This window comes from Ornithorhynchus anatinus, chromosome X3, assembly GCF_004115215.2.
Source record: "Ornithorhynchus anatinus isolate Pmale09 chromosome X3, mOrnAna1.pri.v4, whole genome shotgun sequence".
NCBI lineage: Eukaryota > Metazoa > Chordata > Mammalia > Monotremata > Ornithorhynchidae > Ornithorhynchus > Ornithorhynchus anatinus.
In genome coordinates, this window is record NC_041751.1 from 24,535,145 (window position 1) to 24,561,093 (window position 25,949).

A 25,949-nucleotide genomic window follows, 5' to 3' on the forward strand; every position below is an offset into this window, starting at 1 on the left:
AGGGGGAGGAAGGAGACAGAGGCTGTGTTTCCACCCATGCTCCAACTCCTGCCTATCTCAGGGGCCAATTTGAAACCACTTTAAATGCCAGTAGGAGAAACTGGGTGAATGGGGGGGGGGAGAGGGGGCAGGGAAGGAGAGGGTGGTTCTTACACTGTTAATGAGGGGAGAAATGGGAGAGGAGATATCAGGTTGAGAGTAGGGAGGGAGAATTGAACTTTTTTTTGATGGAATTTGTTGCCATGTGCTTATTATGTGTCAATTCAATTTAATTCGGTAGTATTTATTGAGCGCTTACTATGTGCAGAGCACTGTACTAAGCGCTTGGAATGTACAAATCGGCAACAGATACAGTCCCTGCCCATTGACGGGCTTACAGTCTAATCGTCTACAGTCTAAAGATTACAGTCTAATCTTAGAACAGTGTCAGCCACTGTTCTAAGAGCTGGAGTAGATTTGAGTTAATCAAGTTGGACACAGTCCCTGTCCCACGTGGGGCTTACAGTCTAAGTAAGAAGAACAGATATTGAATCCCCAGTTTACAGTTGAGGAAACTGAAGCACAGAAAGGTGAAGTGACTCAGCCAAGGTCATTCAGCAGACAGCTGGCAGTGTTGGATTAGAACCTAGGCCCTTCCTACCCCCAGGCCCGTGCTCTTTCTATTAGACCACGCTGCTTTTCACCCTCCTCCGCTGTCACTGCTGACAGTGATGCTGCCGCTTCACTAAACTGCTCCTGCACAGGCTTCTCACGGGGGTGGGGGGCCCATGAAGAGTTTGAACAGCACCCAACAGGTGGTTGAACTCCCCCCTGTTCTGGCACATTCCTGCCCGACGCTCTTTCTATGTATAGCTACTATCAGTGCATTCGGCAGCTGACATAGGGGCTCCTCGTGGCCACTGCATAATAATAGTCATAATGATGGTATTTGTTAAGTGCTTACTATGTGCCAAGCACTGTTCTGAGCACTGGGGTAGATATAAGGTAATCAAGTTGTCCCACGTGGGGCTCACAGTCTTAATCTCCATTTTACAGATGAGGGAACTGAGGCACAGAGAAGTGAAGTGGCTTGCCCAAGGTCACACATCAGTCAAATGGGGGAGGCGGGATTAGAATCCACATCCTCTGACTCCCAAGCCTGTGCTCTTGCCACTAAGCCACGCTGCTTCTCTGCGGCATGCATGGGGTGGGGGCGGTCAGCAGACATGACTGTCCTTTCTCGGTGTGACTGTTGCTGCTGACATAAAATTTGCCTTTTTCGCTCCATCCAAATGGCTACCATGTTAATCCTATCATGTCTTGATTACTCTATCAGCCTCCATGCCGACCTCCCTGCCTCCTGCCTCCAGTCCATACTTCATTCTGCTGCCCGGATAATTTTTCTACAAAAAAACATTCAGTCCATTTTTCCCCAATCCTCAAGAACCTCCTTACCATTGGCTTTAAAGCACTCCATTACTTTACCCCACCTACCTAACCTCACTGCTCTCCTACTACAACCCAGCCTGCATATTTCACTCCTCTGGTGCCAACCTACTCTATGTACCTTGATCTCATCTATCTCACTGCTGATCTCTAACCCACATCCTGCCTCTGGTCTGGAACTCTCTCCCTTGTTCATATCTGAATGACAATTACTATACCAACCTTCAAATCCTGATTGAAGGCACATCTCCTCCAAGAAGCCTTCCCTGACTAAGCCCTCATTTCCTCTTCTGCTGCTTCCTTCTGCGTCTCCCTGATTTGCCCCCTTTATTCACCCCCCTTCAGCCCCACAGCACTTATGTACATATCCGTAATTTATTTGTGTGAATGTCCTCTAGACTGTAAGCTTATTGTGGACAGGGAACATGTCTGCCATCTCTGTTATATTGTACTCTCCCAAGCGCTCAGTAAGTGCTCTGCACACAGTAAGCGCTCAATAAATATGATTGATTGATGGCTGCTGTTGAAGTTTCAGAGGTCTCAAAATATACCCAGTTCTTCTACTGACACATAGGGGTTATGTTCTTGATGAACCCAACAGGGCGTGGGCCTGGGAATCAGAAGGGCCTGGGTTCTAATTCTGCCTCCGCCACTACTTGTCTGCTGTGTGACCTTGGGCAAGTCATATCACTTCTCTGTGCCTCAATTATCTCACCTGTAAAATGGGGATTGACTGTGAGCCCCATGTGGGACATTGACTGTGTCCAACCTCCAACTCGATCATCTTGTATCTACTCCAGTGCTTAATAGAGTGTCTGGAACATAGTAAGTGCTTAACAAATACCATATTTTTTTTTAAAAGGAAAATTTAAATTTTTTCTGACATCACATTCTAACCAGATAGACACGAGTGGCTGGAAGAACGTTCCCTAATTCTCCAGAAGCATTTTAATAAGGCTTAACCAATGCCACAATCATCCAGCATCCACACACATCATATAAAAACCGAATGTATTTTGATGACAGACTGTACCCCTTTCTCCCTATGACTCATCACACGACGTGGACCTCTGGGAGCAGTCTTAATCCCTATTTTACAGATGATGTAACTGAGGCATAGAGAAGTTAAGTGACTTGCCCACAGTCACACAGCTGACATGGCAGAGCTGGGATTCGAACCCATGACCTCTGACTCCCAAGCCCGTGCTCTTTTCACTGAGCCACGCTGCTTCTCTATGTGTATGTATCGCTATATTAGTATTATTATTACACAGTAGGTGCTCAATAAACACCACTGAATTAATGGAGTGAATATCTATCTCTATTTGGGGTGTGGGCACAATGGTTCAATGTGAGTAAATTGAACACATTGAACCACTGTGCCCGCACTTTAAAGAGAGCATCCCAACGGCCTGAAAGAGAAAAAAAGGTAATATTGTCACTGAAGAAAGAAGAACCTGAAGGTCTTCCGAACTAGCATGCGATAGCTCTCCGCTCTGAAACACAAAGTCTTCACCAGAATCCTATTAATGATCTCAAACTGCAACCCGTCCGATTATCGGACACTTGTTCAGAGGGGCCAGCTTTTCATTTCGAGCAAGGGGGGAAAGTACTATTCAAAGTCCTCCAGTGATTCATCAAGCAGAAGCCCCTGACCTTCGGCTTTCAGGCACTCAGTCGGCTCTCCTCACCCTACCTCGTTACCATCTCTCTCACCACCGACCTCTTGCTCACACCTTCCCTTCTGCCTGGATCTCCCACCCCTTTCACATCCGGCAGACCACTACTCTCCCCTTCTTCAAGACCCTTCTGAGAGCACATCTCCTCCAGGAGGCCCTCCCTGTTTAATCAGTCACCTCCCCACCCTATTTCGCCCCCTTCTGCCACTTTAGCACTGCTGTGATATCCAAACACTTGGGTGCTCATACCCCACCCCTGTCGCACTTTTGCTTTTATTTTTCTATTCTATTGCTTCCTCCCACCCGTAATTTATTTTAGTGTCTGTATCCCCCACTAGATTGTCAAGTAGAGATCCTGTCTACTAACTCTACTGAAATAATAATAATAATTAATACTTATGGTATTTGTTAAGCACTTACTATGAGCCAGGCCCTGTACTAAGATCTGGGGTGGACAAGCAAATTGGGTTGGACACAGGTGGGGTAGATACAAGGTAATCAGATATGACCCACATGTGGCTCACAGCCTTCATCCCCATTTTACAGATGAGGTAATTAAGGCACAGAAAAGCAAAGTGATTTGTCCAAGGTCACACAGCAGACAAGTGGCAGAGCTGGGATTAGAACCCATGACTTTCTGACCCCCCCAAGCCTGTGCTCTATCCACTATGCCATGCTGTTTCTCCTTGTATCCCTCCCAGTGCTTAGTACAATGCCTGGCACTTAGTAAGTGCTTAACAAACACCACAATTATTATTACTCTTCCTCTGCTGCTACATTGTCTCCATCACCTTCTCCTACTACGGCCAACACCAAGGGGCAGCAGTCCTGATGCCCAGTCCGGGATAAGGAAGTTGAGTCCAGGCCTCTGTTATTCAGAGGGGCAGCAGCAGAGGATGGAGACCCAGGTTTTGGAAAAAGGGAAATTAGATTGTAAGATCCTTTAGGGCAAGGACCAGGTGTTTTATTTTCATTTTTATCATATGCACCATAACAATTAGAATAGTGCTTGGCACACAGTAGGCGTTCCATAAATGCCGCTGCTGCTACTGATGATGATGGTAATTTATGGGGCTATTGATTCTGCTTTTTATCCTGGTTTGAAAGAGTTGCAACAAGAGCTACTCTACCTAACGAAACAAGGATTTCCTTCCCGACACTGTCTCTGGTTTCTGTGGAGGCCAAATCTCATTAGCAAATCCTTAGTAGTTAAGAGCACATATATCAGCAGTCTTGGGCAACAGTTGTCAATCAGAAGTCACACCCAGCGATGCAGTCCCACAGGAAGAAAACAATGGTCTGATTAAATTTTACTTTACATTTGCCGCTGTTCTTTGATTCTATGCAACCCAAAACTTGACGTGTCACCTCGCTCCTCAGAAGACTCCAGTGGTTGCCCATCCACCTCCGCATCAAACAAAAACTCCTCGCCATTGGCTTTAAAGCACTCCACCACCTTGCCCCCTTCCTACCTCACCTCGCTACTCTCCTTCTATAACCCAGGCCACACACTTCACTCCTCTAATGCTCACTTTCTCACACTGTGCCTTATTGAAGGCACATCTCCTCCAAGAGGCCTTCCCAGACTAAGCCCTGCCTTTCCTCTTCTCCCATTCCCTTCTGCGTCTCCCTGACTTGCTCCCTTTGTTCTTTCCCCCTCCCAGCTCCACAGCACTTATGTACATATCTGTAATTTATTTATTTGTATTGATGTCTGTCTCCCCCCCATTCTAGACTGTAAGCTCATTGTGGGCAGGGAATATATCTGTTTATTGTTGTATTGTACTCTCCCAAGTGCTTAATACAGTGCTCTATGCACAGTAAGCGTTCAGTAAATACGATTGAATGAATTGAATGAATGAATTCAGGGGTTTTTTTCTTCAATCTGGTTGTGTGTGTGTGTGTGTGTGTGTGTGTGTGTGAGAGAGAGAGAGAGAGAGAGAGAGAGAGAGAGAGAGATAAGGCAATGACCCAAGAGAGGCCAAACATTGATCCCATTTGGAAAAATAAGAGTTGATTCCAAGGCAGTCTGAAATCAGACAAGACCTCAGTGCTCATTACCTTCATTTTTTTGGTCAGATGGCCAGCTTTTTCTCCAAACCTACAATAAGTCTCATGCAACTGCTCAATAAACAGATTATAATTGTTTGCCATTAAAATGGAGAGGGGGCTGAGACAGTTATCTTAATTATAGAAGCAGCATGACTCGGTGTAGAGAACCTGGACCTGGGAGTCAGGAGATGTGAATTCTAATCGTAGGTCTGCTGCTTGCCAGCTGTATGACCATGGGCAAGTCACTCGACTTTATGTCTCAGTTTCCTCGACTGTGAAATGGGGATTAAACATCCCTTCTTCCTCCTTCTTAGACTGTGAACCCATTGTGGGATGGGGACTGTATCTGATCTGATTATTTTGTATCTAGGGTGGTGCTTGGCATATAGTAAGGATTTAACCAATACCACAATAACCATTATTATTACAACCATTCCAAGCAATTGAGAGAGCACAGTGTTAGGCAATCTGCTCTCAGTTTGGGGGTGGGGTAATCCGGGTGATCTGGAGGTCAGATATCAAAGGTTTACCCACCCGTGGATGAGTTTCTCCACAGTCGCCCAAGGAGCCGGAATGAGGATTGGTATAAATGCCCAATTATTGCCGACAGGTGAGGGGTCAGCTCTGGGCTAATCTGGAGAAATGGAACAAATCTTTCTTTTTGAGTTGTCTAAAAAGAGAATTAACTTCTTTGATTTTCTTCTTCGAGATTCCCGCTGTGAAGCTGAATGAGCTCCTAGAGGATTTTTACATCACCGTAAAGAAGACCGATGGCTCAGACTTCCTGGCGACATCCCTCCATGCCATCCGCCGTGGCTTAGACCGCATCTTAAAAAATGCTGGCGTGGGCTTCTCCATCACCAGCAGCACTTTCAGCTCCTCCACCAAGAAGCTCAAGGAGAAGCTCCGAGTGCTGAGCAAGGCGGGGATGTCAGGGGCTCGCTCCCGCAACATCGTTTATTTCTCCCTCTCTGACGAAGAGGAGATGTGGCGGACAGGATGCCTGGGGGACGAGAGCCCCGTTGCCCTCCTCTCCAGCGTGGTCAAGTACAACAGCCAATATCTGAACATGCGAACCTTGCAGGAGCATGCAGACCTGATGTACGGAGACATCGAGCTGCTCAAAGACTCTCAGAATCGACCTTTCTTCGCTCGAACGGACAGCGTGAAACGAGAGAACCGGGCCAATGCTAATAAAGTGTGTTATGGGCAGATCTACCATGACCACTCTAAGGGACACAAGTTGTGCCCCTATTGCCTCCTGTATAAGTACATGTACATTCATCGGCCCCCGACCCAGATGGAGGCCAAGTCGCCATTTTATCTTACCGCCCGGAAGGAGGTCAGCGGAATGGGCAATGTGTGGTATGAAGATCAGAGAATGGGGCTCCGCTCCCTCAGGGGGGTTGTCCCAAAGCTGGCCAAGAAAGTCAAGCTTGAAAACTGTGAGAACTTCACTTTTGTTTCATTTACTCAGGCCTCCAGAAAATTTGGTCCACTAAACTGCTATCAATAAGCCTTCTCCTTCCTCCAACTGCCCTTTCTCCCCGATTCAGTCCATTAGGGGCATGGAAGAAGGTCGGCACGAGTGCTGAGGAAGATGGTGTATTTGAATAGCGAGCCTGGTGACAATCAGAAAGAGGTTATCCTGCTGGATTCCATTTTTTTTTTTTAAATCAAAGCAGCTGCTGCTGAAGTTAGAATATCCAAATGTATGTTACTATATTCTATTTTTAAAATAACGTATAGCGCTGCATATGCAAGAATTCTACTACAGTGAGGAAATCCATTTAATACAGTGCCTTCTAGCACAGGTTTTCTCAAAGAGAAAAAGAATAGGTGAAGTTTTTTTTGTTTTTTTGAATCCCAGTAGCCTTGTAGCTTTAGGATATTGTGAAGAAAGTACATTGCTGTCAAATTACACAGAGGAAGAGAGTGGAAAGAGAGAGAGGCAGATGCATTGAATATTTCCTGGAGAAAAATTGCATTTGACACTCCTTTATATTTTGTTGATGGATAACCTAGTTCTGCAAAGCGAGCAACATAGCTTGATAGTAGGTCCTGAAGCTATGCTCAGTCACAATGATCAGAAAGCAGGAACCTGCTGCCTTAGCTCTCAGTAGTGGTGGAATACTGCTTTCCCCTCTCAACGGAGACAGTTCATGAAGCAAGATTAATGGACCAAAAAGGGTTTTTATGTTTAGGACAACATTTCCTCTGCAATGATGGTCTGAGCTGTCGTGGATTTTCCCCGTAACAAGCGTGACTCTGAGTGAAGGACTGGTGATCAAAGACTGAGAGCTTTTGAAGCAGAAGTGCCTAAGTTCTATTTCTTCACGAACAATTCTAAGATTTTTTTTTTCATCTATTCACGGTGTCTGGACGATAGCTGTCTTTTCGTTACGCAGTAGTTTACACTGGATCTGGAGAATTACTAAAGGTAATTCAGTCAACCAATGGTATTGATTGAGCTCTGACTAAGTGCAGAACACTGAACTAAGCACTTGGAAGAGAACAATGTAACAGTTGGTAGGTACGATCTTAGGGGATTCGTTCATCTAGGAAAAAATCCCAAACTCATCCTAGACAAACCTTGAAAGTCATTCATTTATGAAGGCAAATTGTTTTAAGGCACAATAGAGTAATAATGCCTTGTTTTTTGTAGCGTGCTTTTATTCCCAAAGCACTCTTACATTACTTATCTCATTGTTACCCTCACAATAACCTTAGGCAGGTAGGTAGAAAGGCTGTTAGAATTAGCCCCATTTTGCAGATGAGGAAACCGAGGTACAGAGAGGTGAAGTGACTCGCCCAAGGTCACAGACCAAGCCAGTGGCAGAGCTAGGACTCGTGCACGAGACCTCCAACTTCCAGACTGGTGCTTTTCCACTACCACTGCAAAATGGATCCTGAGAAGTAGCTTGGGAGTCAATAGTACCTGGATTCTAATCCTGGCTCTGCTACTTACCTGCTTTGTGACCTTGGGCAAGTCACTTAACTTCGTGCCTCAGTTTTTTCATCTGTAAAATGGGGATTATGACTGTGAGCCCCACGTGGGACATGGACTGTGTCTGACCTGATTAGCTTGTATCTAAACCAGCACTTAGTAGAGTGCCTGGCACATAGCAAGCATTTAACAAATACCATTAAAAAAATTAAAGTTCCATACTTGGGATGAAGTATGTAGATATTATGCCAAGTAAATTACCCAGGATGAAGTTGGAGACAAATCTGTTCCTCTGTTCCATCCCAGATTTGTAACATATTCCTGGAAAAAGTAAAGCAACAAGGTACAGTCTGATTGAAGCACCTGGATAGTGCTCTAACTTAAAACTCTAAGGTGAATTCAACAGTCAAGGGTTTAGGTGTATAGAGTCTTAGTAATTATAAATATACCGTTTCATTTTTTGGTAGACTTGTCACACTGTTATCTTCCTAGTTATTACATATATTTTCTAACCAGAAACTTGATTTTTCAATGCCTATTTATTACACAGCTTTACTTCTGTATTGTAAATATTTTTCTTTGGCATTGAATATTTCTTTAATAGAAAGAATCATTCACTGGACTTTGAAAATTGGAGCAGATTTAGTTTTGGCAAGATATAAAGCGCCATTAAATAATGTCAACTGCACCCCAGCTGTACCCCTTGAAGCTTGAGTGCTGCTTTCCTTTCAGTGTCTGTTGACATTATAAATTGGGTGCAGGATTTATAATGGAGTTAAATTTTTATGAATGAGGGCATAGTACACTTTATTTTGGGGGGGCGTTGACTTCAAAGATAAAGCTCTATATTATTCTAAAAACAAGGGGTTACTTTTCCCTTGTAAGCCTGCTTTATTTTGCTAGAGGAAATACCTTATTTCAGGGGAAATCTTAATCATTTATTTCCTGTCAGTTCTGAATTAGACTTATTTTCATTTTTCAGATTGCCATGTTCCCCAACTCAACTTTTTGTTCTCTCAAGTCTAATTTCTAAACAGAAACTTGAAATTTTCATATAGTAATAGGCCAGTGCTTATCATTTCAAAGAAGTGTGTATTATTAAAAACCACTAGGACATCCTCAAGTGTTTACACCTCTTTCACAGTCCCAACAGGGCTAGCTGTGTTTGGTTTGTACGGTTCGTACCCCCATTCAGAGTCCTGATGCTCATTACCAATCTCTTTGCAACATGCTGCTACTGGAGGGGCCCGGGACGGTGGTGTTACTGAATAAGAGATGGGAATTATAGGCAGTTGACACTCAATTCTCCCATGACATATGTTTTCACCCCAAATTTTGGGTGGAATGCTACTGGGGAACTGGGGAACGTTCTTCCGACAGCACAGTTCTAAGTAGAATGTGCCGTGATGTTGGAAGACATGGTGTGTGAGCCTTGCATGGGGAGCTGGTCAAGGCATGCGTATTGTGAGTTTTCCTTAATGCGGGGTTCTTCAGGAATGTGACCCCCATGCTATAGGAGAACTGAGTCTAAATTTGATGCTGGAATAATGAGAACACAGATGGTGGGTCTCTTGTGATCTCCCATGGAATGAAATCATTGTTTTTCATATGCCAAATTTCATTTACAAAGCTCCATAAAGAAGAAAGCCCGGCCAATTCTTCCCTTGGGAGAGTGGGCTGTCAGAGACATGTATAAGTAGAGCAGGCATCATCGTATGCCACAACAGAGGAGGAGTAGATCACCCTTCCCTGAGCAAGGACAAAGTATGCTGTGGGGGCATTGCTATTCCCTGTGTGCAGCTGGTCTTTGAAGTCCTCTGAGGAACATCACTCACTCCGGCATGTTCCTCTGTAGGGATAGACTTCCAATTTCCTATTCCCTGGATCAGCGTGGGTTGCTCTAGCTGGTACAGGGGAAGTTTCCATAATTGCCAAGCCCTTAATCTATCACTCTACATAAAAAGAAATAAAAACAACTACAAAAACCCCCCAAATTTAGGAATCAGGGCTGCAAGGCACAATCAGCTAGCCCAGGGGTATTATAGAATCGAATCCCTGTGGTATCACAGTTTCACCTGAAGTAATAACCCTCCCACCCACTCCCACGGACCTCCCCCTCACATCCTGACCCCCGTGTCTCAAACAGCCTTCCACTCAAGAGCCTAGAAATTTTCACTGGAGACCAACTGAACTGTCCTTCTCCTGAAGAAAGCAACAGAGTAGGTGGCAAGAGAAAAGTCCTGCTTATGTGCTGAGGGAGAGAGAGACAGGATCTGAAAAATCCTGAAGTGTTCCTAATTGAATTTGCTCCTTTTGTTTTGTTTTAAAAATGCCAAGACACAATGGTCACTCATGAGCCAGACTTCCAAAAACGATTTCTGTCTTCTCTAAGGTTCATTACATTGGTAGGAAATGGAATTTTAGCTATTCTCTCAGTTTATGGAATGGCACCGAGACCATAGATGCTAGTTGAGTCGATATACTATTCAGAAGAAAATGCTAGATCCCTTAGGCACTAGCTGCGTCTGCACAGGGCCAGAGATCTAATTTTCTTTTCTAGTGTAAAATTCCCTTTTTGTCCCAAATCTGCCTGGAGCAAAATTCACTTCAACCCCCCAATGGACTCATCGGCCAGTGTGATGAGTTTAGGGCACACACCACGAGCTCTGCCGCAGAGTCTGCTCAGGAAGCCTGACATCAGCTCACCCACCTGATGGTCAGGACTCTACTGCAGGCTTTTCCAGCCCCTGGTCCATCCAGGGTCCTGTTGCCACCCTGGACAGAAGTGGGAGGGAAAGTTTTAGTAGGAGTAGCTTTTATTGAGTGTACCCCTGTTGCAAAGTGGGATGTATGAAACGCTTGGGAAGTACAGGTTTTGGGGTGGAAGGGTGCCCTGGGGAATTGCCGAGAGGCCAAGCATACTGGTGATAGGTTAGAGGAGCAGGGCAGAGCCTGCAACAGCTGCCAACTTCCAGGTCAACCAGGAGGCACCGGGCAAAAAACCAGTCCTGCCTGACCTCAACCTGACATCTGACTGTCATTCCAAGCTGAATGGTGGCCAAGAAGAACAGTCACAAACACTGTTTTGATTAGCCGGCTAATGAGGCCCATTGGTTTGGCCTGTTTGAAAACACGTGGATTCTACAGAAAGTTTTCAAAGTGATTCTATATTGCAGCATGTGAGTTCAGCCACTGATGGGGGGATGAAAATGGCCTCCTCACCTTAGTTTAGTACCTCTTTTGTTGCTGAGGAAGTCTTGGATAATGGCTCCCTGAGAAATCCCTGGTGACCTCCAGCAATGGAGACCTCAGAGATAAGTTCCCTTAATTTCCCTCTAATTGAAAGCCTGGGTTACCTCTGTCAATATGTATTTGCCAGCCTGCTAATTGTCAATTCTCCACTGAAGAAGGACTGTAATGTTTCAAAACGATATGCCTTAAGATGGAAGGTGAGATATTGCCATTGTAAGGGCTCATATTAAGTTGCAAAAAATAGGAGGAAAAATTTGATTGTTTAGTCAACATTCTTAATTGAAGTTATTGGTTGCATTTCCTTGTCTGAATCAATCATTTTTATTATAACCTAAGGGTTATAGTCTCATTTTGATACATGTTTCTCCCATTACTATTAATGGCAGTTATGTGCATAAATCCCCACTCAATGAGATGAAAATATACTCCAAAGGGCTTTATGGTAAATGTAGCTGGTTTTATTAGTTTCTCATGTGTCCTAAATATTTAACTTGGGCCAGCTGGATTCCTTCTTTCCAGAAGTAACCCACCACCTTAGCCTTATTGTTTCCCCAGGCTCTTCCAAGCCTGCACTAAAATAAATGCATGGGTCGAGGTTTATCTTGGACAGTGCATTTTTCAGCCGGTCCATCCCCTGTCCGATAATGCTACGACACTAGAGACCTTCTCGTTCTGTGTTTTCCTTTTTCAATGCCCAGCCTCCCTCTGCATCAACTCCAGTGGCTCAGAAACGGGGCCCGTGTTGGGAAACGCAGTGGCTCTGGAGCAATGAAAAGAGAATCGAGTTCCATTCGGCAACAGGCTCAGCAACTATAACAGTTCAACGCATTTCTGGCAGATGCCCTTATGACAACCTTACGGTACATGCGTTACATAATGCCCATCTGTCGATCGAGCAAGGATGGGGGCCAGCTTGCCCGTGTCCTGAATTCTCTAGTCGCCCAACGGGTGACCATAAGACCGTCATCAGCATCGATTCTCTTCAGGTTTCTGACAAGGGTTTGGCAGGTTGAAAATACCTCCAGAAAACTGAATGAAAAGCAACCATGGGCTCCTGCCAGCCTCAAAAATTGGAGTCGTGCTGAAGCTGCAATAACGTATTGTCTTCAGCACATTTTATCAAGCTAATGAGAAACCAGTGCATTTAATAGGAGCCTCTCTTATAGCTTTTGCTTTTCAGTCTGTTTTGCTGAAAAATGTTCACTCCTTGGGGCTGCCTCACACTTCGCAGGTACTATACCTTCTTTACTGTTCAAACTTAAGTTTCCCTCAACCATGGGCATCACAGGAACTTTGTGACTTTTTTGAATAACCCAACTAATCCCAGTTTAGGTCAGTGGTGTAACCAGAGCCCCGTGTTGAGATCAGGTCTAGATTTTTGGCGTGTCTCCATTACTAAGTAGGAAAACTGGCCCAACATGGAAATGTAGGATCTGTCTTCAATGCAAATTTAGTGGTCACTTCCAATCAATTTGTAATTGAGACTTTGACATTTACTATCTTCAAAATCCATTGACTCCTAAGTTGTAGAAGTTTGGATATATTGTTTGTGGGGGCGAATTTGGAGAGAAACGGTGCTTGGGTGTCCATACTTAAATTGAAAAGCCCTCCCTCCCTACCAGATGGGGGTACTAAGAGAGCTTAAAGAAACTCATACCTTCATGAGTGGAGTTAGCATTCATCTAGCCCAGAGCATCTTAACAGGAAAGTAACCTGAAGAAGTGTCACTCATTTATTCGTATTTGTTTCCTACTAGATGATTTGTCTAGGTCTTAAAAGGCCAGTGAGACATTTTCAAGGTCCTAATGTCAGCCTGAGCAATGGAGTCAGATAGCTAAATGACAAGCGGTAACTTTAGGGAACTCTTTGGAAGATGTTAGAAACTGAAGTCATTTGGAACTCTCTTTGGTTTTGAAGCAAACAGGAAACCCCCTCCCCCCAACCCCCGTGATCTTGGCTGAGGAGACAACATTTCACTGTACAAACTCCCCAGCCCCAAAGCGTCTTGTGCATTTAAACCCAAATGTTTGAATTTTCTGTAGCACCAGCATGATTGTTTGAAACTTAGCAATAAATCTGTTATTTTGTTGTGTCTGTCTTTTGTTAGTTGCCTGTAGTTTTCCTTCGGAAGCATGGGAAATTTCATATTCAGAAAGAGATACACCTGAGAGATTGGAGGGAAAAAAACCTTTCTTTCCTCATGCCTGCTCTTACTTGTAAAGCTGCAATTTTAAAAATTACCTCTTGAAATGAGTGGTTTAATTTGTTGTGAAATTCAAGGGCTTTATTTTTTTTTAATACTGAGTAATAGTAGTTCATGTTCTTCATTCTTTTTAGCTGTACCCATCCTTTACTTTTCCAAACTTGGAAGCTATCCCAGGTGTTCCTGGGTGGTGCGGCTGGAATAATCTGCACTTGTGGTCAGTTTCAGTTTTCTTTTTCTAACGTTTTCCTACACATTCCCTGTGTGTAATGTGAACGCCTTGATACAATCTATTGTCTGTGCAGTCTTGGCAGAGTAACAGTTTGCAAGGAGGTGTGCTTCGTTTTTGTATATGAAGCTTGATTGCTTAGTCGGGTTTTTGCAAACAAAAATAAAAGTTTTTCATGAATTTGGGGTGTTGGTTTCATTAAAGCTTTGGAACAGCCTGAACTTCCGTTCTAGCAGAGAATTATTGAACATCATCACATTCTTCCAAATGTACATTCAGAGATCTCCTTCCTGGAACAGATGCATATATAAAGTTGCACCATGCCTTACCTTTTTTCTTTCAGGGAAATATTAGGGTGTCCACACTTTCCCATTATTTATATAGCTATGAAACCAGAAGAGCCCTGCCTGCCAGGACTTAATCTGCACTGGGGCTCAGCTCTGAGACTCGGAGGATTAGGGACAGCACAGTATGTCTCCTCAAACCCCACCATCTTCCCCCTCTGTTCCCCCTCTGGACTTGTTTGCAGATGTCGAGGTCCTGGACTTTGGAGGCTTGGCACTTTCCAGGGACAAAATCAGCACTGCTGTCTGATTAGCAGCTGCTGGCAAAGAATAGCTACCTCCTCTATGGAAAGCAGTTCTGATTTACCATTGCCGGGCATGCTAATTCATCTGGAAAAGCTGCATGATGCTCTGGGCAAAGTAAGCACTACAAAAATATTATTGATTGATTAAAATGTCATTTTATGGGTTATTGTATCACACTAACAGTGTTTTTCAACTCCTCCCCCTTGCTGTCATTGCTTTGTAGAAAGAACTTTTATTGTTATTAATATATTATTATTGGTGTAATATCGATATAATGTTAATATAATTACAGTAATGTTATTTGTTAAGCACTAAAGGCCAAGCACTGTACTAAATGCTTGGATAGCTTGGAAGCTCACCCTAGGCTTCAAGGCTCTCCATCACCTTGCCCCTTCCTACCTCTCCTCCCTTCTCTCTTTCTACCGCCCACCCCGCACGCACCGCTCCTCCGCCGCCCACCTCCTCACCGTCCCTCGGTCTCGTCTATCCCGCCGCCGACCCCTGGGCCACGTCCTCCCGCGGTCCTGGAACGCCCTCCCTCCTCACCTCCGACAATCTAATTCTCTTCCCCTCCTCAAATCCCTACTTAAAACTCACCTCCTCCAAGAGGCCTTCCCAAACTGAGCTCCCCCCTTTGCCCTCTGCTCCCTCTACCCCCCCTTCACCTCTCCGCAGCTAAACCCTCTTCTCCCCCCCCCCCCGCTCCTCCCCCTCTCCCGTCCCATCCTCTCGGCACTGTACTCGTCCGCTCAACTGTCTAGATCTTCATCACCCTATTTATTTTGTTTAATGAGATGTACATCACCCTGATTCTATTTATTTGCCATTGTTTTAATGAGATGTTCTTCCCCTCGACTCTATTTATTACCATTGTTCTCGTCTGCCCGTCTCCCCCGATTAGACCGTAAGCCCCTCAAAGGGCAGGGACTGTCTCTATCTGTTGCCGATTTGTACATTCCAAGCTCTTAGTACAGTGCTCTGCACATAGTAAGCACTCAATAAATAGTATTGAATAAGATATAAGATAATTAAGTTGGAGGCAGTCCCTGTCCCACATGAGGCTCATACATATAGAGGGAAGGAGAGCGGGGATTTTATCCCATTTTACAGATGGGGAAAAAAAAGGCTCAGAGAAGTTAATTGACTTGCGTGAGGTCACACAGCAGGCAAGTAGGGGGTGCCAGAACCCAAGTCATCATCATGGCTCGGTGGAAAGAGCCCAGGCTTGGGAGTCAGAGGTTATGGGTTCAAATGGGAGAAGCAGAGTGGCTCAGTGGAAAGAGCATGGGCTTGGGAGTCAGAGCTCATGGGTTTGAATCCTAGCTCTGCCACTTGTCAGCTGTGTGACTGTGGGCAAGTCACTTAACTTCTCTGTGCCTAAGTTACCTCATCTGTAAAATGGGGATTAAGACTGTGAGCCTCACGTGGGACAACCTGATTACCTTGTATCTACCCCAGCGCTTAGAACAGTGCTCGGCACATAGTAAGCGCTAAACAAATAAAAACAACAACAAATCCGGGCTCTGCTGCTTATCAGCTGTGTGACTTTGGGTAAGTCACTTAACTTCCCTGTGCCTCAGTTACCTCATCTGGAAAATGGGGATTAAGACTGTGAGCCCCACATGGGACAACCTGATCACCTTGTGTTCTCCCCAGTGCTTAGAACTGTGCTTTGCACATAGTAAGTACTTAAATGCCATCACTATTATTATCATCATCAATGGTATTTGAGCACTTACTCTGTGCAGAGCACTGTACTAAGCACTTGGGAGAGTACAATACAACAGAGTTGGCAGAAATGTTCCCGGCTCACAACAAGCTTAAAGTCTAGAGGGGGAGACATACATTAATATAAATGAATAATTTGGGTTGGGAAAATAGAAGGGCAGCACCTAGAACTGAGCTTTGAGGAACCCCTACTATCAGAGGGTGAGAGGCAGAGGAGGAGCCAGCAAATGAAACTGAGAAGGAGGTCAGAGAGATGGGAGAATCAGGAGAGGGCAGTGTCACTGATGCCAAGGTTGGATAAAGTTTCAAGGAGAAGCAGGTGGTCCACTGTGTCAAAGGCAGCTGAGAGGTCTAATAATGTCGGTATTTGTTAAGCGCTTACTATGTGCCGAGCACTGTTCTAAGTGCTGGGGGAGATACAGGGTAATCGGGTTGTCCCACGTGAGGCTCACAGTTAATCCCCATTTTACAGATGAGGGAACTGAGGCGCAGAGAAGTTAAGTGACTTGCCCACAGTCACACAGCTGACAAGTGGCAGAGCCGGGAGTTCGAACCCATGACCTATGATTCCGAAGCCCAGGCTCTTTCCACTGAGCCACGCTGCTTCCCCAAGAGGATGAGGATAGAATAGAGGTCAGATTTGGCAAGAAGAAGATCATTGGTGGTTACTTTAGAGAGGACTGTTTCCATGGAGTTGAAGGGGCGGTGGAAGCCAGATTGGAGGAGATCAAAGAGAGAACTGGAGGAGAGGAAGTGGAGTCAGTGGGTGTAAACAACTCTCTCCAGAGGTTTGGAGAGGAATGATAGGAAGGAGAAGGGGTGACAACTGGAGGGAGCTGTGGGGTCAGGGAGGGGTTTTTTTTAGGATAGAGTAGACATGAACATGTTTGAAAACAGTGGGGAAGAAGCCATTGGAAAATGAATGGTTGAAAATGGCATTCAAGGAGGGAAGAAGAGAGTATGAAAGAATTGGGTCAGAAGCACAGGTGGAGGAGGTGAGAGATCTCTTCTGGAGTTACTGCAGGCTATATATGGAGAGTTAAAGAGGGTGGAGGAGGAGTGGGGATTGGAGTAGAGCGGGAGAACATGTCTGATGGTTTCAATTTTGTTGATGAAGTATGTGGCCAGATCATTAGGGAAAGAGAAGGGAGTTAAATATCTGGAACAGCTGGGAGAGACATTGTGTATGCGAGTGAATTAGGAAGAAGTTTTGTTGCTTGGCAGAGGATAGGGCCGAGTTGGAGCAGGTAAGAATGAATTTCAGGTGAACGTGGTCAGAAAGATGTCTGGATTTCTGTCGATAGCGCTCTGCAGCTTGGGCACAGGAGCAGAGGAAACCTAGTGTGGAGATGATCCAGGGTCGTGGGTTAGCGGTACAAGATCTGAGGAGAGACGGGAGCGAGGGAGCTGAGTTCAGTGAAGAGGGTGGTGTTGAGAGTGTCACTTCATGCGTCAAGAGAAAATAGTTTGGGTGTGGAATCCAAATGGGGCAAGATGGCTGTAGAATATTGGAGGGGGGTCAAAAGAATGAAGGTCTTTGTATGGGGGGAGAGCGGACATTTGCTGGGGGTTGGTGTATGGGAAAGAGTGAAAGCATGTGACTACCGGGCGCCTGCTCGTTCCGCTAAGCCATGCTGCTTTGCGAAAGTAACAATAGAGAAGCCAATCATTATTGACATTTAGCATTTGAAAAACGCAGAGCCCTGCTCTCCCTGCGGGGAAGGGGGAGAATCAGGTCGCTGGATGGTGACAATTCTGTTCCCTGCCTTGCTTTTGAGCATGTGTGGCTCAAGGTCCTGGCAGATCCAGAGCACTTCATGTGTCTCAGGACTACCAAAGGTTCAGTAGGGCTTTGGGGAGCTTGGTCTTGATCAACATGCACTTTTCATTCATTCAATAGTATTTATTGAGTGCTTACTATGTGCAGAGCACTGTACTAAGCGCTTGGAATGTACAAATCGGCAACAGAGACAGTCCCTGCCCATTGATGGGCTTACAGTCTAATCGGGGGAGACAGTGGATTAGTCCTGGGAGAGCTATTCCCCTGTTTCCGGGAAGGTTCCCCTGTTTCTGGGATCATCTCTGAGCCACCCAGGTCAGCCACCCTGACTCCCAGGCCCTTGCTCTATCCACTAGGCAATGCTGCTTCTCTGTACAGCGTGGCTCAGTGGAAAGAGCCTGGGCTTGGGAGTCGGAGGTCATGGGTTCGAATCCCAGCTCTGCCACTTGTCAGCTGTGTGATTGTGGGCAAGTCACTTAACTTCTCTGTGCCTCAGTTCCCTCATCTGTAAAATGGGGATGAAGACTGTGAGCTTCATGTGGGACAACCTGATTACCCCGTATCTCCCCCAGCGCTTAGAACAGTGCTCTGCACATAGTAAGTGCTTAACAAATACCAACGTTATTATTATCACAGTGGTAGATAGAAAACAGGAATGACTCCTGGGGGCGGTCACTGTAGTACCAAGACTCACCCTCTCCACGAAGCATCCTTCAGTAGAAAGGAAGAAGTCCTAGATCACACCCGACCCCATCTCCTCTAGTGTCTTCTCTCGTCCAGAGAACTTGAATAAAGAGAAGAGATAGAAATCAGCATTCTTCTGTGCATCACCATCAAGAATAACTGCAGGTTTCCAGTTTGGTCTGAGAAGGTAAAGGATAGTGCAAAATGGAATTTATTCTATGTGTAAGAGGTCTGACTTGTTTTTCAGAAACCTTGATTTCTTTCCACTTATGAATCCTCAACATGCAGCATTTAAGGAATAAAAGATATAATTGAGATTTAGTATGTAAAATGTAAATGTTCTGTGAGACCAATGAGCTCATGTTAATTGGCAATTACTGTGTATTCTAGTTCAGCTAGTAAAGATACCACAGCGAGGCTCACGGTTTCTCAAACCGTTTGTTCCTGACATTGTCTGAAGGACAAGGAAATTCATTTGGTAATTTTTGCAGTGACTGTGTACACTGACTTTTCTGAGATTCAGTGAAGAGTGTGTGATGGCCTACATAAGAAAAATCATAAAGCTTTCCTGTTAGCTTCTGATTCTTTAATTAGGAAGTAGCTAACGGGAAAGAGAACACCATGATAGGCAAAATCTGTGTTTCTGTTTCCATGAGTGGGGATAGATAGATGAATAAGCATGCTGTGTTGACAGATATTGATGTATCTGTCTCCACACCATATGTTTCACTTAACAGTATATGTCTGTGAAAATACACATATGTACAAAGCTTATTGTTGGTAATTTAAGTTAAAAGAAAAACACCCCAAACCCAGGTTAATTATTTGTTAAGCGCTTACTATGTGCCAGGCACTGTACTAAGCTCTGGGGTGGATACAAGGAAATTGGGTTGCAAACAGTCCCTGTCCCACATGCGCTCAGGAGTTTGATCCCCATTTACAGATGAGGTAACTGAGGCACAGAGAAGTGAAGTGATTTGCCCAAATTCACACAGCGGACAGGTGGCGAAGATGGGATCCTGCATCTTTTGTTCTGCACCTAACCCTTCTTAGAGTTCTCTTACCCAATCTAGCCAGACCCCAAGGCAACAGTAATCTTAATAATAGTATTTGTTAAGGGCTTACTCTGTGCCAGGCACTGTACTGAGCTCTGGGGTGGATACAAGCAAATTGGTCCCTGTCCCACTTGGGGCTCAAAAGTCTCAATCCCCATTTTATAGATGAGGTAAATGAAGCCCAGGGAAGTGAAGTGACTTTCCCAAGGTCACACAGCTGAGAATGGGCAGAGCTGGGATTAGAACCCGGGTTCTTTCACTTCCCGGCTCTTGCTCTTTCCTCTAGGCCACGCTGCTTCTCTATGGTGACAGCTACATCCGGAACCGAAGCCTAATGCTAAAGACCGAGTGGCAGAAAGGGTGGAGGAGGCTGGGGAAAATTTCTCCCAAAGTTGGATGGAAAAGGGAGGAAGGAGGGCTGGGGAGGACTCTTAAAAAGACTTCTGGGTATTCCCGAGTCCCTTGTGGCAGAAGCAGGAACTTCCTTCCAATGTCTATCTCTCTGTGTTGAAAATCCCCTGTATTGCTTGCAATGGTTTGTCTGCAACAGGCAGGGTTTGGGAGAGTCAGTTCTGAAGTGGGTTAGGAAATGAATAATTCAGTATTTCAGTAGGAAGGCACTTTTCAGTGCCAGATGGTTCCTTTTCCATCCTGAAGACCTGTAGTAAAGGGTGCAGATCTGCCCCGAGTTGCATTTATTCTCTAAAAAACCTGCCTTCTTTGGGCTATATTGCAGAAATCAGCAAAAAGTTTGACTAAAAATCTCACTTGGTTATTATTTAGCTCCCTTCCCCTTCCCTCTCTCCTATTGATGGAGATAGTTTTATACGTATTCAGGGGCATCTCGGTGTGCATTCTCTCTCTTTTATATGTATATTGTATATTACGTTATGTATGTGTCTGTTATATCGTTGTACTCTCCCAAGCACTTGGTACAGTGCTTGGTGAGTTTGGGAGATGCCATCCAGACCTGTAATCATCTGTTTTCTGGAGCTATAGATTACCACCCACTGTGGAGATTGCTGAAAACTCCAGGACCTTTTGATACTAATTGGTATTGCCCAAAGGATTAGGCTAAGGCAGAGGCCCAGTAGATTGCACACTTCCAGCACAGCCCCCCGAAACTGTTGTGCAGTGCCAGAAGCTTGCAGTCTGTCAGCTAAGAGGACTGACTGTTGGCTGATCCCTTGGGCACATACCAAATGAATTGGGCTGGTAGAAAGTTATCAGGACTTAGGTACTCGTAGGTTGCGCAGAGCTGAGGCCTTGGAGATGGAAGGAGGCTTGCCAATTGGAGAGGACAACCTATCCCTCTGCGTAGGCCCCAGGCACAGAGGCAGAGAGAGAGAGGGACACAAAGGGGAAAAAAGCAAGGACAGAGTAAAGCTGGTGTAGGCTTTGTGGAAAATCACAGTATTCTAGAACTGGAAATCAATCAATGTTATTTGAGTGCTTACTGTGTGCAGAGCACTGTACTAAGTGCTTGGGAGAGTACAATACAACAGAGTTGGAAGACACATTCCCAGCCCACAAGGGGAGACAGACATTTAAAAAAATTATGAGTATGCACATAAGTGCTGTGGAGCTGAGAGTGGGGTAAACATCAAGTGCTTAAAGGGTAGGGATCCAGCTCTGCCACTTGTCTGCTTTGTGACCTTGGGCAAGTTACTTACCTTCTCTGAGCCTCGGTTACCTTATCTGTAAAATGGGGATTAGTACTGTGAGCTTCATGTGGGACATGGACTGTGTCCAACCTGATTAGCTGTATCTACCCCAGCGCTTAGTACAGTGCCTGGCACATAGTAAGCACTTAATACATTATATAAAAAAAGTGCCTAGACAATGCAGAAGGGAGAAGGAGTAGGGGAAGTGAGAACATAGTTGGGGAAGGTCTTTTGGGGGAGATGTGATTTTAATAAGGCTTTGAAGGTGGGGAGACTGGTCATCTGTCAAATATGAAGGGGGAGGGAGTTCCAGTCCAGAAGGAGGATGTGGGCAAGGGGGTGGAGGTGAGACAGGTGAGATGGAGGTACAGTGAGTCTGTTGGCACTGGAGGAGTGAAGTGTGCGGGCTGGGTTATAGCAGGAAATCAGAGAGGTCGATAGGAGGGGGCAGGGTTTTTTAACGCTTTAAAGCGAATGTAAGGAATTTCTGTTTGATGCAGAAGTGGATGGGCAACCACTGGAGGTTCTTGAGAAGTGGGGAGATATGGACTGAATGTTGTTTGTTTTTGGTTTTATTTTTATGATCCAGGTAGCAGGGTGAAGTATGGACTGGAGTGGAGAGAGAGAGAGAGGAGGCAGCGAGAAGGCTGATGCAGTAGTCAAGGTGGGATAAGGTCAGTGCTTGGATCAGCTTTGTAGCCATTTGGATGGAGAGAAAAGTGTGGATTTTAGGGATGTCGTGAAGGTTGAATCGACAGAATTTGGTGACAGGTTTATGGCCTTATGAGATGGGGGAATAGTGGTGTTGTCTACAGTCATGGGAAAGACATGGGGAGGACAAGGTTTCTGTGGGAAGATGAGGCTTTCCGTTTTAGACATTTTAAGTTTGAGGTGATGGAAGGACATCTAAGTAGAGATGTCCTGAAGGCAGCAGGAAATGTGAGACTGCAGAGAAGTAAATCCATCAGGGCTGGAGAGGTAAATTTGAGAATCATCTGCAGAGAGATGAAGCCAAGGGACCAAATGAGTTCTCCAAGGGAGTGAGTGTAGATGGACAATAGAAGGGGACCCAGAACTGAGCTCTGAGGGACGCCCACAGTTAGAAGGTGGGAGGCAAAGGAGGAGTCTGAGAAAGAGCCTGAAAAGGAGCATTCAGAAAAAAGGAGTAGAACCAGGAGAGGACATTGTCGGCAAAGCCAAGGTTAGAACAATGTTTCAAAGGAAAAAGGATCTTCTGGTACCAGCCTTCACTCGGGGAAATGTCTAAACCCTTCCAGGACAGCTACTTCTCTATTCCTCATTAATAATAATACTGTTGGTATTTGTTAAGCACTTACTGTGTTCAGAGCACTGTTCTAAGAGCTGGGGTAGATACAGGGTAATCAGGTTGTCCCACGTGAGGCTCACAGTTAATCCCCATTTTACAGATGAGGGAACTGAGGCACAGAGAAATTAAGTGACTTGCCCAGAGTCACACAGCTGACAAGTGGCAGAGCCGGGATTCGATCCCATGAACTCTGACTCCCAAGCCCTGGCTCTTTCCACTGAGCCACGCTGCTTCTCATTAGCTACACCTCACTGGGCTTCAAGATTTCCCATCTGTGTAATGAAAACAAAGCATCGGGCCCACAACCTATCCAGGCCCAGCATCTGGGTGGAGCAGGCTCTGGAGTTGACATAATCTGGGAGACTGTGGTTTCAAAGATCAGAAGAATTCCAAAATGCAAGGTCCTTTTCCATATCCCCTGTCACCTTCCCCAAGTCCTCACTCTGCCCACCCACCCCCTGCCTTCAGAAAAAGCTGTACTGACATGTTTAATTTCTAGTCCTGACTTTCTTATTCAGATTCTTAGCAAGTGAATCTACTTTGGGAAGAGACCAATTTTAAACTTCCCACTCCCTGAAAGACCAAATTCAGCACTGACTGGGAGAAGTCATAATAATAACAATAATGATGGTATTTGTTAAGCACTTACTAGGTGCCAAGCACTGTTCTGAGCGCTGGGCTGGATACAAGGTCATCAGCTTGTCCAAACGTGGGGCTCACAGTCTTAATCCCCATTTTACAGATGGGGTAACTGAAGCATAGAAAAGTTGTGACTTGCCTAAGGTCACACAGCAGAGAGGTGGCGGATTTGGGATTAAAACCCACATCCTCTGACTCCCAAGCCCGTGCTCTTTCTACTAAGCCAGGCTGCTTAATCTTTATCTGCACTCAGTAAGGCACTCAATAAATATCACTGAGGATGATGATGATCTCCCATGAAGGATTAGGTACTTCAGGTATAGTCCTAAGAGAGTCTCTGAGTTTTTTGAATTTGACATAGACTAAAACATCATTAGTGGTTAACTGTATTAGAAATGAGCTGAATTACTTCCCCGATTGTGTCTTGAACCATTTCAATAGCTGAGTAAATTGCAAATGTTCCCAGAAGGAAATTTTATTTCTCATCCACATTTTTTTAGGATCACATAAGAAATACAAGAGCTCTTGTTTATTGCTGAAATATATCTCGTTTAATGCCCCTAGCATTTGTCACTGGTGGCTTAACCAGCAACAATGGGAGCAGTAGCATACCTGAAGAGAGGATGAAAAAAAAGGGCAAGATTGAAAGGATGCAAAACAAAATTATGGGGAGGCTGGCTGAGGTTTCTAAGGATACTTGTCCCCTGGTATGTGGTTGCCTGAGATGTGTCAGAGGAGTTAGGAAGCTGTAGAAATGGAGCTATAAGAAGGAGGGGGCCATTAAAGCAGACATTAAGACAGACTGGTTATTGGAACAGGAGCTGGGAGAAGTTGGGATTAAATGGAGCCGACTAGAAAATATGAAGGAAATCCACTTAGTGACTGGGCTTTTCAGTGGTAGTAAGGGGCAGCTGAGACTCCATTTTGCAGGTGGGATTTCTTTCTAAATAATAAATAAATAAATGATGGTTTTTGTTAAGCACTTACGTGTCAAGCACTGTTCTCTAGGGCTGTGGCCTTTTCCAGATGCTGCCTTTGGAGCAGCTAGGCAAATAAGGGTTGACCAGCCCACTAAAATCTGCCAGGGAAATGAGTTGTCAGCATTCTCTTCTTATTGCCCTAGGATGCATTGCGTGTGATGTATCAGCCTGTACTAGGGAGGCCAAACACACAGCCAAAAAAAATCAAATTGGCAAGCTAGACCTAAAAGCAGTCACCATATTCCATTATTTAGGCAGCACACTAACCACCAAAGCAATGATAAGACAAGGAATTAGAAGATGAAATTTAAAAAAGCCAGCACATCCTGTGGGAGACTGTCAAATCGACTAGGGTGAAATCATGATATTAAGCTCCAGACCAAACTAAAGGAGTCAGTTGTCGTGTTGTCCAATCTTCTCTAGCTGGACTTCCCACAGATGCCATATCTGGCTTCTTAGGCAGTTTTGTCAGCTTCACCTGCAGGCTATACTTAATAATGAAATCCTAGAACCAAAGTTCCCCACTCAGGATCTCACCTTTCATTCAATAGTATTTATTGAGCGCTTACTATGTGCAGAGCACTGTACTAAGCGCTTGGAATGTACAAGTCGGCGAGTCACCTGGAGAGTTTCCAGTACTCTACCAGTCTCCTCTATGGGACGGAGAGTCAAGCAGAGGCCTACCCATTCCATTCCTAGCCTGGGAAGTGGCTAGCGAGTGGAAGGTCATCTGCTATGAGTCAAAAGTCACCTGTGCGGGGCAGCTGCGGCATGGGAGAGAGTCGAAGGCGGAGACTCGAGTTTACTGCACCGAAGAAGGTGGTGGTAAACCTTTTCCAGATTTTTACCAAGAAAACTCTACCAGAATGACTGCAGATGGACTGTGGGGTGTTCTGGGAGAGATATGTCCATGGAGTCGCTATGGGTTGGAGACAACTCTTCAGCATAGATGAGAACCAAAGTCAGACTCTTAATCTGGACCTTAAGCTCACTGTAGCAAAGCTGCACTGGCTGGAACATGTGAGGAGAATGAACGACAAAAGGGTGCCCCAAAAACTGTCGTACGGTGAGCTGAAATTGGGAAACTGAAAGCAAGGAGGCCAGAGGAAAACCTTACAGGATACAGTAAAACAAAGCCTCAGACAGTGCTAAATCCCAGCTGAAAATTGGGAATCAATTGCCAAAGACAGATTGGCCTGGCAGACTGGTCTGAAGAGAGGAATAGCACTTTCTGACAAATAATTTCGTCAGGATCAGGAGACAAGAGGGAAAACAAAGGCAGGCATTGCAAACAACAAACACAACAGCACAGTAAGGGACAACCTTTGTGTGTGTACAATTCAGCCTAGACTGTGGGTCTCATATTGGCCTTTTCAGGCCAAAAGGTTAATTTCATCATCAGTGTGCAAAAGACAACTATTTAAAACCCTACCAGTGCTGCCCACTTAGACAAAGGAAGACCAGGCTTTGCTTGAAAACAGGATTTTTGATGATGGATGGTGCAATGTTTGCCCCCCGATAATCAACAGTTCAAGGGTAAAGGCCTGGAAGTGGTAGTTTGTTCTTATAAATTCCACCAGCAGCAGGGAGGACTTTTAATGAGAAGGGTAGTAATAATTCAGAAAGCTCTCTTTTGCAATCCTTTGCACATGTGGCAATCCCGAATCAGGAATAAAGAGCAGTCGAACCAACTTTCTGATTAACCTCTCTGAAAT

General features: G+C 45.1%; 2 protein-coding genes across 3 annotated transcripts in view; one reads left to right on the top strand and one right to left on the bottom strand.

Annotated features, from left to right (window-relative positions):
* The window catches only part of KIAA1958 (KIAA1958 ortholog), a 142,091-nt gene extending 133,955 nt beyond the window's left edge, over positions 1–8,136 (top strand). The window contains exon 4 of the mRNA XM_039910612.1: positions 5,866–8,136. Within this exon, the coding sequence (XP_039766546.1) occupies positions 5,866–6,672 (807 nt within the window). The 3' untranslated portion in view covers positions 6,673–8,136. The remainder of the gene's footprint in view (positions 1–5,865) is intronic.
* The window catches only part of LOC114807630 (INTS3 and NABP interacting protein), an 86,783-nt gene that overhangs the window by 23,633 nt on the left and 37,201 nt on the right, over positions 1–25,949 (bottom strand). For both annotated transcript variants that reach the window (XR_003755681.2, XM_029053925.2), the window contains exon 5: positions 18,580–18,669. Coding sequence is in view for 1 of the 2 variants with exons in the window: in XM_029053925.2 (XP_028909758.1) it covers positions 18,619–18,669 (51 nt within the window). In the remaining variant the exon portion in view is untranslated. The remainder of the gene's footprint in view (positions 1–18,579; positions 18,670–25,949) is intronic.